Source organism: Cuculus canorus, chromosome 1 (genome assembly GCF_017976375.1).
Source record: "Cuculus canorus isolate bCucCan1 chromosome 1, bCucCan1.pri, whole genome shotgun sequence".
Lineage (NCBI taxonomy): Eukaryota > Metazoa > Chordata > Aves > Cuculiformes > Cuculidae > Cuculus > Cuculus canorus.
In genome coordinates this window covers 196,701,103-196,714,778 of record NC_071401.1, presented here as the reverse complement: position 1 = coordinate 196,714,778, position 13,676 = coordinate 196,701,103, and the positions used below count along the sequence as shown (strand labels likewise).

Sequence of the window (13,676 nt, the reverse complement as noted above, 5' to 3'; positions counted from 1 at the left end):
GAACAAAGACAGTTCAGTGTTTGCTTTATGATAGTGGTAACTAAGTACTGCTTGTGTTTATGTGACAAGATGTCCTCACTTATTTTCATTTTCTCAAGACTGATGCCTGATGTCTAATCCTTGCATAAAGTGCCATTTATTTTGTTACAGAAGAAATGTTCAGCTTGCAAAGACATGAAAAAGAAAAATGAAACAAAATCATTTTCTTAGTTGCTTAGTCACTTATTTATTGCTGTTGGGAAATCTAATAAATATTTTCCTTTCATGAAAAAAACTTGGGGCTGAGCCATGTAAAGGAAGGGTCATCAAGACATGCTGAGAATATTTCAGTTTGTCATTGGTCCTGGAGCTGAGACCTCTCTGTTGTTCAGAAACAGCACTGGCACATTGGCACTGATGAGGAGTCTGACCTTCCTGATGCTGTTAACAATCCTATGCCCAAGCACATAGATGAAGGAAAAAAAATGGTAAAAAGCCTTACTATCTTCTGGCAATCACACTGAATTTTCAGGGAAGGAAGTAAAGGAAAAACACATGCTTTTGTTTTCAGTGCAATGATTTAGTCTATTGCCTGTAATTCAGACCTTGCTGAGAATTTCTCAAAGGCCTGTCAGAATATCATTTGGTTCCAGTTTTGGGAAATTCTATGTATTCCCCAGAGGTTTATCTTAGAGGGAATTATTTCTGCTTATCTGAAAGAACATTTCTTGTTCCAGAAGTCTGCATTTCATTACAATGACATGTGGTACTTTGATCTAAAAAACAATAAACAAATGCTTCAGAGGTTACTAAAGCTCATACAGTGACCTAAAAATGATAAACAAATGCTTTAGAGGCTATTAAAGCTCATACCATCATTTGAAAAAATAAAACCTAAACGTTTTCTTCTGTATTCTTTTAAAGGCCCATAAGGGTCTTTTAAGGGTACAGAGGGATCTGATTAGGCTGGATTGATGGGCTGAGACCAGTGGTATGAGGTTCAACAAGGCCAAGTGGAGAGTCCTGCACTTGGGACACAACAACTTCATGCAGTGCTACAGGCTTGAGGGAGAGTGGCTGGAAAGCTGCCTGGCAGAGAAGGACCTGGGGGTGTTGGTTGACAGCTGGATGAATGTGAATCTACATTGTGCCCTGATGGCCAAAAAGGCCAATAGCCTTTTGGCTTATATCAAAACCAACATGGCCATTAGGACCAGGGCAGTGATTGTGCCCCTGTGCTCAGCACTGGTGAGCCCACATCTTGAATACCATGTTCACTTTTGAGCCCCTCACTACTAGAAAGACTTTGAGGTCCTGGAGAGTGTCCAGAGAAAGTCAATGAAACTGGTGAAGGGGCTGGAGCACAAGTCTTACAAGGAGCAGCTGAGGGAACTGGGGTTGTTTAGCCTAGAGAAGAGGAGGTTGAGGGGAGTCCTTAGCACTCTCTACAACTACATGAAAGGAGACTGTAGAGAGGTGGATGTTGGTCTCTTCTCCCAAGTGGTAGGAGACAGGATTGAGGGAATGGCCTCAGGCTGTACCAGGGGAGGTTCAGATCAGACATTAGGAAAAATTTCTTCATCTAAAGGGTTCTCGGGCACCTGAAGAGGCTGTCAGGGAGTTTATTGAGTCACCATCCCTGGAGGTATTTAAAAGATGGGTAAATGAAGAGCTTAGGGATATGATTTAGTAGTGGTCAGGTATGGTTGGACTTGATCTCAAAGGAATTTTTTAACCTAGCAATTCTATGATTCTATGAGTGTAAGTCCTTCAAACAAAAGGAACACTGCCTAAAACCAGCACACAACAAGTAGGCCCATGTGAGTGTTCTGCATCTTGGCCCAGTCTCCTCAATTGTAATAGGCATGTGTTCTGCATAATGATCCGTCTGCCAGGCTACTTGACCTAGACAGCTGAATCTTGCAGAGCCTCGTAACAGGTCCTGGTGCAATCTATTTTTAATGGGAAAAAATCAGCTGAAGTCTGTCTAAACATCAGAGAAAAACAAAACATTACATAAATCAGCATTATGATAATCTCAATCTGCTCCTATCTTCCCTTTTTGCATAAGTATCAAAATCTACATTTCCTACCTTTTACCAAATAATCGATGAACATTTACTGTACACTTCAAGGGTCTGAGCTCAAGGCTTCTCATTGTAGGCCACTCAACCAAGAAATCCAGCCTTGTAGGAGGATAGCTATAATCATTAAATGATAGGTGATATCTCGAAGGAGCGAAGTTACAACTCTTATCTTGAAGCTGAACCAGTGCGCAGCCCTGGAGACAAATGAGGGGCATATACGGGAAAGCATGACTCAGGTCTGCTGATCTCGGCACTGAGCAGGAGGATAGGATTGTATAATGGAACTGGTGTTTAATATAGAAGGGCAATTGTACAGCTACCTTCCTTCCTCTTTCAAATGAAGGCAATTTCCTACTGGATCTTCCTCTTTTTTTTTTAATTTTTATCCATGCTAACTCAATTTAACTGATATTTTAGAAAACCTGCAGTGTTTTGGTTTTGACTTTTACAAAGTTTCCATAAGCTGCAATTTCTGTTGAGATGTAAAGACGTAGCAGATTCTTAAAATGAATGTTACAAAACATTGTGAAGATGCTTTTTATTTTTTAATAAAACATATTCCCTGACAAAATAATGTCTGTCAGAATCCATTTCTACTTTTGCAACTATTGATTGAAAGTCACTTCAGTTGTCTACTTATACAGCTAGGAAGGAATTATATTCTATAATTACCCACTGCTGTGACAGTGTATCAAATGTCCCTATTTTAATCATGCTTTATATTTACAGTACATTTCTAAGCGATTAACCAATGAAAAGAAGGGTTTTTTTTAACATTATAGATTATTTAACATCTATTTTGACTAACTGTTAAAGAAAGAAATTACAGAATAATACATATAAAATGTTTGGGATTTTGTTCACTTAAAGGTCTTTTCTTCTCCAAAGGAAAAAAAAAAATAAAATATGGGAATTGCACTCACTAGTTATGGTCACTTTGCCACATTTATATCTGTGGCCTAAAGCTAGAAATGTTTTTCTCCAAATATACAAAAATAATATGTTATGTTCTATATTTCTGCTTTGATATGATATTTTTAAGCTTTAAATATAATTTTTAATTTAGTTTTTGATATCTCCATATTCTCTTTTATAACAAAAGCCTTCCTTCCAAGCTGGACTTTTTGTAAACATCTATGGTAAGGTGAGACTAACCCCTTGTATAAACAACACCCACACACAGGAAAACACTGTGTATGACAATTTAAGTTTAACTTTGACACTAATTAAAGGGAAATGAGCTTGTAAAACTATGTTTACATGCACAGGCGAGTACAGCTACCTGGAAAAATCAGTGAAAAATGAGAAATTTTGCCCCTGCCATTCATTGTAATCCAAGCACGTCTTCGAGGAGGTGGTGCAACACAGTGTGCTTGCACAATATTTACTGAAATTTCTCTTTAGGAAGATGAAAGGAAACTGTGTGCCATGGCAACAACACTGGAGGATGGAAACATGACTCCTGAATTGGTTGAACTCATCAAACAACTGTGGAGAGACGGTGGGATCCAGGCCTGCTTTGCCAGGGCAGCGGAGTACCAGCTCAATGACTCAGCAGCCTAGTAGGTGACACCAGCTGCAGATGCTAAAAGGCTGGCTATTACTGTAACAGATAAAAGGTTTGCTACAAGAACCCTTCTGCATGGGCAGAATAGCCTATGAAAATTATTGCTTGTTAACCTGAAAAAGAATGAGGGTTTTTGCTAATCTTTATAATATATTAGAAATGTTTTACTGAAGGAAACAAGTGAAAATAAGGAACAACTTGTTTTTGTAAGACTATTCTCTCTCTAGGTAATTCTAAGATTGACAAAATGAGGGAAAAGGTGAGCTGAAACAGCTTAGGTTTTGCCTAGAGTTGTACTTGAATCTATACATTTCATGTTGCTAAACATAAGTCTAGAGTAAACTATAGTAGCTTTCCTCTGAACTAATGTGGGAATGGATGGGTATTCCCTGGCATATTAGAGTCTCAGCATGCAGCCAGTACTGCCAGTGGTACTGCAGCCACTCTCCAACAGCCCCAGCTGCCTTTCTGCAACCTGAGAGGAGGCTGGCAGATAAGCAGGAGACTTGGGTTGCTCATCTCGAACTCCATGAAGGGTCACCAGCCAGCTAGGATCCCTCTTCTCCCTTACATGTAGTCAGAGAGCTCAAAATTTTCTTGAGTCCCTGGTTTGGGTGCTGCGACAGCTGTTCCTGCAGGGTAGAGTGGTCCTGCTCTCCTGTTTCTCAGGCTACACAGGACTGAGAAGGGACACGTCTCTTGGGTCGGAGTTTACTCCTAGAGTGTATACCTCTGACTCTAGACCTGGGGGCAGAGGACAGTTCCAGCTAAGGTCCATCTTCCAAGATCTGCAGTTAGAGGTCTGTCTGCTCCTGCAGCTCCTCCAAAAAGCTGAGGGCACCTGTAGGGTGAAACCTCGCAAAGCATTGGTTGTCCTTTCTACTCAGCAAAGAAAGAAACTATCCAGTCTGGGTCAGCAGCCTAGAGGCATTGATAGGTGTCTAATTGTAGATAGTAGGAGAGATATATAATGAAAATATAAACATTCTTCATTCCTTATATCTTCAAAACAAGAATGAAAATTTTTCTGCAAGACACCTAAATAAAGAAAATATTGCGGGTGTTGATTTGTGCCTGACTTGGCAGTATTTTATGGCAACCTTGTACTTCTAGAGGAACAGCACAGAGCAATCTTTACTTTCTTTGCATATCATTTCTGACAGGCTACACTGCAGTTCCTAGCACTAAAAGCCCATAACAAGTCAGTCATCATAATTCAAAGAGAATACATTTCTCAAAATTAAAAAAAAACCCAAAACCAAAATAAAACTAAAATCAAAACTAAGGCAGGAAAAAACCCCCAAAACTGTTTACCAGGTAACAGCTTAATGTGTACACCATGCCTGGCAGATGAGATAGTCTAAAGTAATTCCTTATCAGTGTTAGGAACTGTGTCATATTTTAACTTGCAATAGGGGTCAGTGTTTAAGGAAGCTAGTACAGATTGTGAAGGATCCAAAATAGTTATTTATTACTGGAATTAAATTAAAAACAGAGTGAAATGTTTTACAGTGGCTTGAACAGTACTGAAAATCCCACTAATCATCTGTCTTCATCTTGTGTTACCTGGCCCTTCTGAAAATCTAGTCTTTGGATCTGAAACATTAGAAACAATTTAATTTTCACGCTTTCTCCTGGGTTTCTAATGATCAATTCAAAACCAGGTCGAAACAATCAACCATCTAATGCTACATTTCAATTTCTTTTAAAACCAAAAGCCTGTTTCTCAGCTTCTGTTTCTCAGCTGCTCCAGAGATTACTGACTAAAACTGTGTAAACTCTAACTTTCTGAGGTTATCTTCTCTGAATCTTTTCATTATTAATTCACGCTAATGAAGTTTGATCACTGCCTTTCCTCTGTGTGTTTTAGTTGAAAAAAAAATGAGAACTTCTGAATAACAGCAAAACCCCTGTATGCCAAATTTGACTGGAATTTCTTCCTAAGTTTCACCTGGAATTAATCCAGTTTTAAGATTTTTAAAACACTTAAAGATAAGGAAGGGGTAAAATCAGGATTATAAATCATGAGCTCAAATGTCACCATATATCTTCCAGTAGTACATGTTGTTTCTTCCTTGCTCAGTCACTTACCTCTGGAGGTAGGATTCGAGTCACTTCCAGCCAAAGAAAGATCAGGCATTTAGACTAACCTAACAGTTTGGTTTCCTCCTTTTGCTTGTGAAAAGCCAGCCTAGAGAGTGCCTCATCAAAGCTGTCTGTTACTCTAGGAAGAATCTGAAGGTGCTTTTCTTTCTCCATTAACTAGTAATTAACTTGGTCAATTTTTTTTATGTAGTTGCAATAGGTTGCATTGAACTGGTATTTGTGACAAAGAACTGTCAGATCTCTATAATGAATTTTGTAAAGAAGTGTTTATTTTAGTGTCTACATGCTTCATAAGTTGAAAAATGTCTTCTGTCTCCCACAGAGGCCAGCTGAGATGAGTCTGCTCTGGATTTTTTTTTTCTAAGTATATTGATTTCTGGGCTGAAATAATGGGCAAACACTGAGCTCCTCAGATCAATTTCAAAACTCCTTGCTTAAGTGGATGCAATGTCTTCAACTTAAACAATGAAAAGATACTCAGATATCACCACTTCTCCTTTTGTCAGTTCATAACCTCTTAACACAGATTCCTAGACCAGCCAGAAGGATTCAGACTCTCTCCAGACATTCTGAGATAGCTGAATGCCCCTGGAAGAGACAGGAGTTTCCAAAATCTGGTTCGACTTCTCGTTTCATGCAGATTTTATTTCTGTATTCCAGACATAAAATCAGATAACCCGCTCTTTTCCAGGAAGTTGTGAGAATAGGGGGTACTCAGCTTCATTGAAACTTCTGGGCTTGATAACAAAATATTTTAAATTATTATGTACCTACCTCTCGTAGACTTAGAGGTCTGCAGGGAAAACAGACCCTAAATGTGAATTCCTGAATTCCTTCAAAATATTACATGCTCCCTTTCATTTAGGAAGGAAGATACTGTTACAACAGGTTTGATAGGCTGCAATTTCTAGTCAATCTGCTTTAGAGAGATGATTGCAGTTCTTTCCCTGTGGCAGCAATTTCCACTTGCTGAAAGCAAATGGACAAAACCTGTTTCCCGTCAAGGTGCTTTTTTAGCATCCTCAAGGAAAATAAATATTTTCCTTAACTGAAGTTCTCAGTGAGATGTTTATTATATGCAACTAAATTACACTTCTATACACAAGGATAAAAAGCAAGGCTGTAGATCATGGATCTAGGTTGTATAAAAAACAGTAGTATTGTATTTAAATGAACAATCTACATAAAATGTTTAGAAGCAGCTCAAAATGAAGTGATCATTTAACATTTATTTCACCCTTTGAATTCACCAATTGCTATTTCTTTTTCTTCTCTTTAGTTACCTCAATGATTTGGATAGGTTAGCAATGCCAGATTATGTGCCTAGTGAGCAAGATGTTTTGCATTCCCGAGTGAAAACAACTGGGATTGTAGAGACTCAGTTTTCTTTCAAGGATTTGAACTTCAGGTACAAAAGCTGTATTTGACAGTTTTCTGTGGTTTTATCTTTAAGTATTTTCTTTTCAACAGCATCAGTCTATTATAATATTGCTAACGCATTGTGATATCTTTGAATCCACTCATTTAATATTTTGAAATGGAAAAAAAGCAAGATATTTTAGTACCACTTCTCCAACTTTAAGCATATAATGGACCATTATTAAGACATCGCAGAAGATCAGACTCTAAAAGGACATTTTTACATATGTAAGTGTCTTAAAAGCATTATTTGTACCCTGCTGTTTGAATAATTATTTGTGACATTTGTGAAATTTGCCTACCTAAATGTCTATAACAGCATGCAAAACATTTGATGACTACTAATTTGCATGCACTCTCAACCTTTCACTCTCTTCCTTTGAGAACAGAAATAGCTGTTCTTAACACCGGAATGCATTACAGTTAGCAAAAAAATAATAATATCGGTCTTATGGAATATTTCAGTATTATCATGCTCATTTAAGGTAAAAAGCAAAAATATTCAGAAAAAAAATCTTGAAAATAATGTCTCTGAGAAATTTGACTGAAAGTAAATTACAATTTCAGATACTCAAGATTTTGTTATGCTTAGTGAACTGACTAAAAACATCTAATTCCACATGAAAATGTGTTTGAATTAATTATAATAGCTTCAGTGTTCTATAAAGATTTTCTCTATGGATTGAATTCTATTTCACTCTTAATTTAAAGGCTGAAGTGCATATTGAGCAATGTAGGCTAGACGAGAAGCTGTCTGTAGAGGCAGATAGATGTATAAAGCACCAGGATTATAATTTTTACATTTTGTTTTGGCCATCTTCTCTTTTTCCTCATACGGCAATAAAACATCTCTCAACCCACCTATGCTATCACACAGATGCTTTGACACAAGAAAGATTACACATACTAAATAAGATTCTGAAGTAGATGTCCTACAAATAAATTGCATACTATCACCTCTTACTATATTGATCATTCCGGAAAATTCGGCACTTACCCATGAAGGCTGTGGTACAATGTCATAGACATCATCTTTTTCTCTGATTAATATATTTCCAGACAGCTTTGTACAACGAAAATCTGAGAACCTTCACTTACCACCACAGTTTGCCTAAGGAATAAAAATAAAATCAGGATGAAGAAAGAAATCAAAGCGCAAACTCTCTTTGGCAGAAATGCTACCAGTCCTTGTACTAGAATATCAGAATTAGTGTCTACATCCAAAAGCAGTGTACTGTGAGTAAATTCATTGGTGATTTTAGGCACCTGAGGTAAAATCACTGCAAAATGGTTGGAGGGTTTTGAGCTGCTCTAGGGATGGAGGGCAACTATAAATTTATCTTAACCAGCCAGTTACTGCTACTTTGCATATGCTAGAGCAATGCAAAACAGCTGGGGGATCCTGATGACTCCACACTTAGCTTGATAACATAGAAACAGCTATAAAGAGAGGAGCAATTTGGAGTGAGTTCTGGTTGATGTACTTAAATGATACTTGGGGTCACAAGCCATACACAGAAAGAAATCACGAGCAGATGCCTCATTCACTGAAGACTTGTTGTCTTCTGAACTGAATGAGGCAGAAAACATTTTATATCTGTGCAATAAAAGTCTAAATTCCAGTACAGGTCCTGGGAGCTGAATTACAGTTGCACAGACAACATTCCTTGGTTTTTGCTATCTTCTTACGGAGTACTTTGCTGGTTAAGTGTAATCTAGCTTTCTTGTGCTCTTCAATTTATTTCGCTGATGTTTACTTTGATTTCAAGAGCTCAAAACATACTTGAATATTTTCAAAAGATCAGATCTTCATAGGTCCTCTCCCGCTGTAGTTTCCATTGATGTGCCAGGAAAAGTTTGACTGAAATCAGGGAAGCTTTATTTAGTCTTCAGGTCCCATACACGGACCATTAGGACAAATGAATATACAGTTAGTTCTGGATCTGTAGCTAAGCTTTCCTAGAACAGTGCTGGGAAAATAAGACCTTTCAAGATTACCTTTGACTGTCTTGGTAAAAGAAGAAGATAATCTCAGAAATACATTCTCTACCACTCACAGAGTGACATCAGTTTTACATGTACACATCCTGGGCTGACATGAGAAGAGCTAAGCAAGCTAAGACTAGTATGACAAAACTGCCCATAGGCATTGCCTCTGGCCCTGACCAGTCTTTTTTACATGACTTCTCATGAATATTCACAGGCCCATATGCTAAAAGCTTACAGGAAGTGGATACAGGTTCATATGTTTATGTGCACTTATGAAATTTTACTGCCAGCTAAATTTTGAAGATTTTTTTTCTCCTTATAACCCTGATTTCAGAGTTACACACCACAAATCAAGGAAGACACATAATGGCAGGTGACTTTGGGGCACTAATCACAGCCTAAAGTCAAGGTGCTTTATTCACAGTGACCTCACTCTTCAGCAGGCTTATGGAAATCAATCAAGATACGCTTGGAAGAATGCCACTACTGTTACTAAAACCTTGCTCCACAATAGCTTCCTGATTTCCTAATAATTCACATTTATAGACAGCCAATGATCAGACAGAGAGATGAAACGTGCTTAGGAAAAGTTATTGTCTCTAATTACTCCTCAGCTCAGAAACACTTCATCACAAGCATTGAGAAGGGTTTCATTTCTTCTAAGCAGGATGAAAAATGATAAACAATAACCTTTGTTTCCATCGGCTGCATTGCTGATGATGAAGAAAATGGAAGATCAACATATCACAAAAAAACCCCAATGTTTCAGTAACAAATTATTCTTGCTCTGTTTATTACTGATGTGATTTTTTTCATACCGAATCCCAATATTTTCATTGCCATAAAAACTGAGATGTATGTGATTCTCAGACACTGCAAGAGATGCATCCATAGAGTAAGATCTAAGGTATGTTTTTTAAAGGAAGGGAAAATGCAACAGGGGATTAGGTTTTGCAGTTCAACAACAGACAGCGCAGGGAAAATTCATCACACACACAAGGAAACAGAAAAAGTAAGGTACAATAAATTTGCTTTATTATATATGTTTTCTCCTTTCAAATGCACTTGAAAAATGTTCAAGTTTGGCACCTTTTACATCTGAAAGATAGCAAAAAAAAGTTCTATCCCTTACCGGTAAAGAATTGAAAATGTAAGTGTGAATTTTGAAAGCTCAGCTAGTATTGGATCCCATATAAAGAGTCCATAAAAATTTCACGTGAATTTACCCAAAGACAGTTATTTCTGGCAAAGAAATTAGGAAATTAATGCAGAAGAGGACAATCCTTCATTTTCCTCTCTGTACATGCAGGGATTCCTGCTCTCCATGAACTGCTGCTTAAACAGCCACTGATAAGATTGATAGAGCAGAGATCACATGCACAAAAATGCATGTGGCAGGTTATACAGCTGGCTAAGAGATCACACCAGGGCAATGAATAGATGACTAAATATAGATCAACACCAGCCATTAAACATAACTAGTGGGTCAACCAATGGATGGCTTCCAGACATATGCCTTACTGGTCAATGTGTCAGTTCACTACATGCAAAACTATGAAGTAACAAATGGCTGTGGATTTGGGGGTGTGTTCATGTTTCGCATATGAACTCTGCCCTGAACAAATCCTTGCCTGTAGGCCTTAGTGTTGCACTGAGGTCTTCTGCAGAATCCCACTTCCTCATCACGAAGTGCAACATGAAATTACCAAATATATTTCTTATATGCAGGTATTTAAATTTTTACATTTAGTATTATGCCCACTACAAAGCTGTAAGTAATGGATAGCACTCCTTGACCTGTTGGAATAGAATAGACCAATGTTGGATATTGGTCATTCATGTCCAGTTGCACTCTGCACATTAACAGCATGAGTTTATCTTTACTAGTTAGTGCTTTACATTGTACATATGTTTGGGTTTTTTTTCTGCAAAGGATGTTTGATGTGGGAGGACAGCGATCAGAGAGAAAAAAGTGGATTCACTGCTTTGAGGGAGTTACTTGCATCATATTCTGTGCTGCACTCAGTGCCTACGACATGGTTTTGGTGGAAGATAAAGAAGTGGTGAGTCAGAGACTTTTCAATACAAAGTTTTAATGTACTCTCTGATGGCATATCAGAACTATTCTTGTTCCCTGATAACCATTTAAAGTCTATTATGCTTATCAGTAAAGAACATTACAGTAAAAATGACACACGGAGATGAGATTTTTCTGTCTCTCATGTTCACCTTTTGCATTTCAACAGAACAGAATGCATGAAAGCCTTCAACTGTTCAACAGCATCTGCAACCACAAGTGCTTTGCAGCCACTTCCATTGTGCTGTTTCTGAACAAAAAAGACCTCTTTCGAGAGAAAATAACAAAAGTTCATCTGAATATCTGCTTTCCTGAGTATAACGGTGAGTTTGGGATTTTCAGAAGAAAATGCATTCAGATGATTAGTGTAGGCCATGCATTAAAGACCAAGAGTTTGACTCAGGTCACCAATGTAAATACTAGACTTCTTGCCCAAGAAAGAATGGTACAGGACAGATATGGCCAGAATGCAATTCATCTGACCTATTCATGATGCCCGTCCCAGGGTAGGATCATCTCTCTCTGGGGATGATTATTCATCTCCATTGATAGTAGAGGAAGCTCAGAGAACTAGAAGTTTCAGATGGCTGAAATAGGCATTTCAGTACAAGTCAATGGCTTATCACTCACACACAATAATGGAATACATTTTTTTTGGCCCTGTTTTGAAAACCAGTTCCATAAAGGAAGTCTGCCTCTTTTTGTATGTCATGGTAGTGTCTTCTGGACAGAGAAAAAAGCAGCTGTTCCAAGCTGATGCAAGAGAATCTATGAGTCTGTCAGAAAGTGCCAGAGAAAAAACAAACATTTTCAGTTTTTTAGTATTAACCTAATGTATTTGTGATAAAGAGGGTCTAGAACCAAGCATACTTAAAGAAATGTTATTATTAGAAGACGGGTAGAGTGCACTTCCTGAAATCCAGCTTCTCTTTCTTAGTACACATCAACACAGAAACCCAAAACTGCTCAGTGCTTCACTGGGATAATCAAACATTATGTGCTGGACTCAGTGGAACTACACCACTTCACACTGCCTGAGGCTTCAGACACAATGGGAGCGGCCAAGGACTCTCAGCAGCAGCCTGCCTAACACACAGAAAATTTGGGGTGTCTGTGTTCACTCCTGCTGTTGTTCTAAAGGAGTGCTACCAGAAGGCAGAAAAGCTGCTTGAAGGAACTGTGACTGAATATATAGTCATCTGAATTCTTTCCTTCTTCATTTCTCTACCTCTTCCTTTTTTATACTTTCCATGAATTTTGCCTGCCGCCTGCCCGATTCCTTTTGAATTTATGCTTTTTTCCTTTTCTCTTCTGTTTGTCTTACCTTCTGCTCTCTCCCTAAGGTCCTTAACTCTTTCACACTGATTTACTCAAAGGCATTTCACTTCTGATATGAATACTGCCAGTTAGGCACTGAAATTTAAATTAAGGGGTAGTTTAGATACAACATTTTTATACTTAATGGGTGAAGTTAATCTCCTTTATAAAAAAAAAGAAGAAGAAAGAAAGAAAGAAAGAAAGAAAGAAAGAAAGAAAGAAAGAAAGAAAGAAAGAAAGATCAGTAAAAAAAAAATCTTGTTTCTTAGGCAGCTGTGAGGAAGTACCAGCTGAAATGTGTCTTCTCCTTTTATTGTTCTCTCCACTAGGACTAAATACATTTGAAGATGCTGGAAATTACATCAAGAAACAATTCCTAGACTTGAACATGAAGAAAGGAGATAAAGAGATATATACTCACTTGACATGTGCCACAGACACGCAGAACGTCAAGTTTGTATTTGATGCAGTCACAGACATAATAATCAAAGAAAATCTGAAAGACTGTGGGCTTTTCTAACCTTTTATCCCCTTGCTCATAGCCTAACTTCATCTCTGTCCGCTTTCCTCTCTTCATCTTGTGTGTTGACGGAAATAAAAAACTCTAAGGAAGAAACAGTATCAATTAGGCTTTGGTTAGCTGTCAGCTGAAGCCTTGGTTGTAACTTGAGCATTGCAGCGCCACTGACTTTCTGTCTGTCATACGAAGATTTAAAAAAAATATTCCTGCTCCACAGATATGTTAGCTGCTGATAAACCCTACTGGAATCAAAGGAAAAGTCCTATTTTAATCAATACAATTTGATGGTAATCAGCACTTCTCAGGGAACTGAGGACAGCTCAGTATCCTGTGTTTTCTAGTGACAGAAGAAAAAAGGATAATGTATGACAGGTAACTGACTTTCATTTATATTTGAAGCATTAAGAAAGCTATAGCATTAAACAGTATCACTGGATAATTTCCATTCAGTACTCTTTTGTTTATTTATTACATAAACTGCTAAAAATGACATACCATTAATTCAACAAAGGCGAATCACCCAGACAAAACTGGTGTATGGCAAAAAGCAGTGCAAATCTGACTGCGTAATTATACTGTTTTGTTGGAAAAGCTGAGGGACACATACATAAAAAC

General features: G+C 37.8%; 1 protein-coding gene across 2 annotated transcripts in view; it reads left to right on the top strand.

The window, feature by feature from the left end:
* Positions 1-13,464, top strand: part of LOC104066032 (guanine nucleotide-binding protein G(t) subunit alpha-3) — a 67,381-nt gene extending 53,917 nt beyond the window's left edge. For both annotated transcript variants that reach the window (XM_054057684.1, XM_009568576.2), the window contains exons 4-8: positions 3,471-3,628; positions 7,019-7,147; positions 11,081-11,210; positions 11,394-11,547; positions 12,871-13,464. In XM_054057684.1, the coding sequence (XP_053913659.1) occupies positions 3,471-3,628; positions 7,019-7,147; positions 11,081-11,210; positions 11,394-11,547; positions 12,871-13,061 (762 nt within the window). In that variant the 3' untranslated portion in view covers positions 13,062-13,464. The remainder of the gene's footprint in view (positions 1-3,470; positions 3,629-7,018; positions 7,148-11,080; positions 11,211-11,393; positions 11,548-12,870) is intronic.
* Positions 13,465-13,676: the final 212 nt, after the last annotated feature.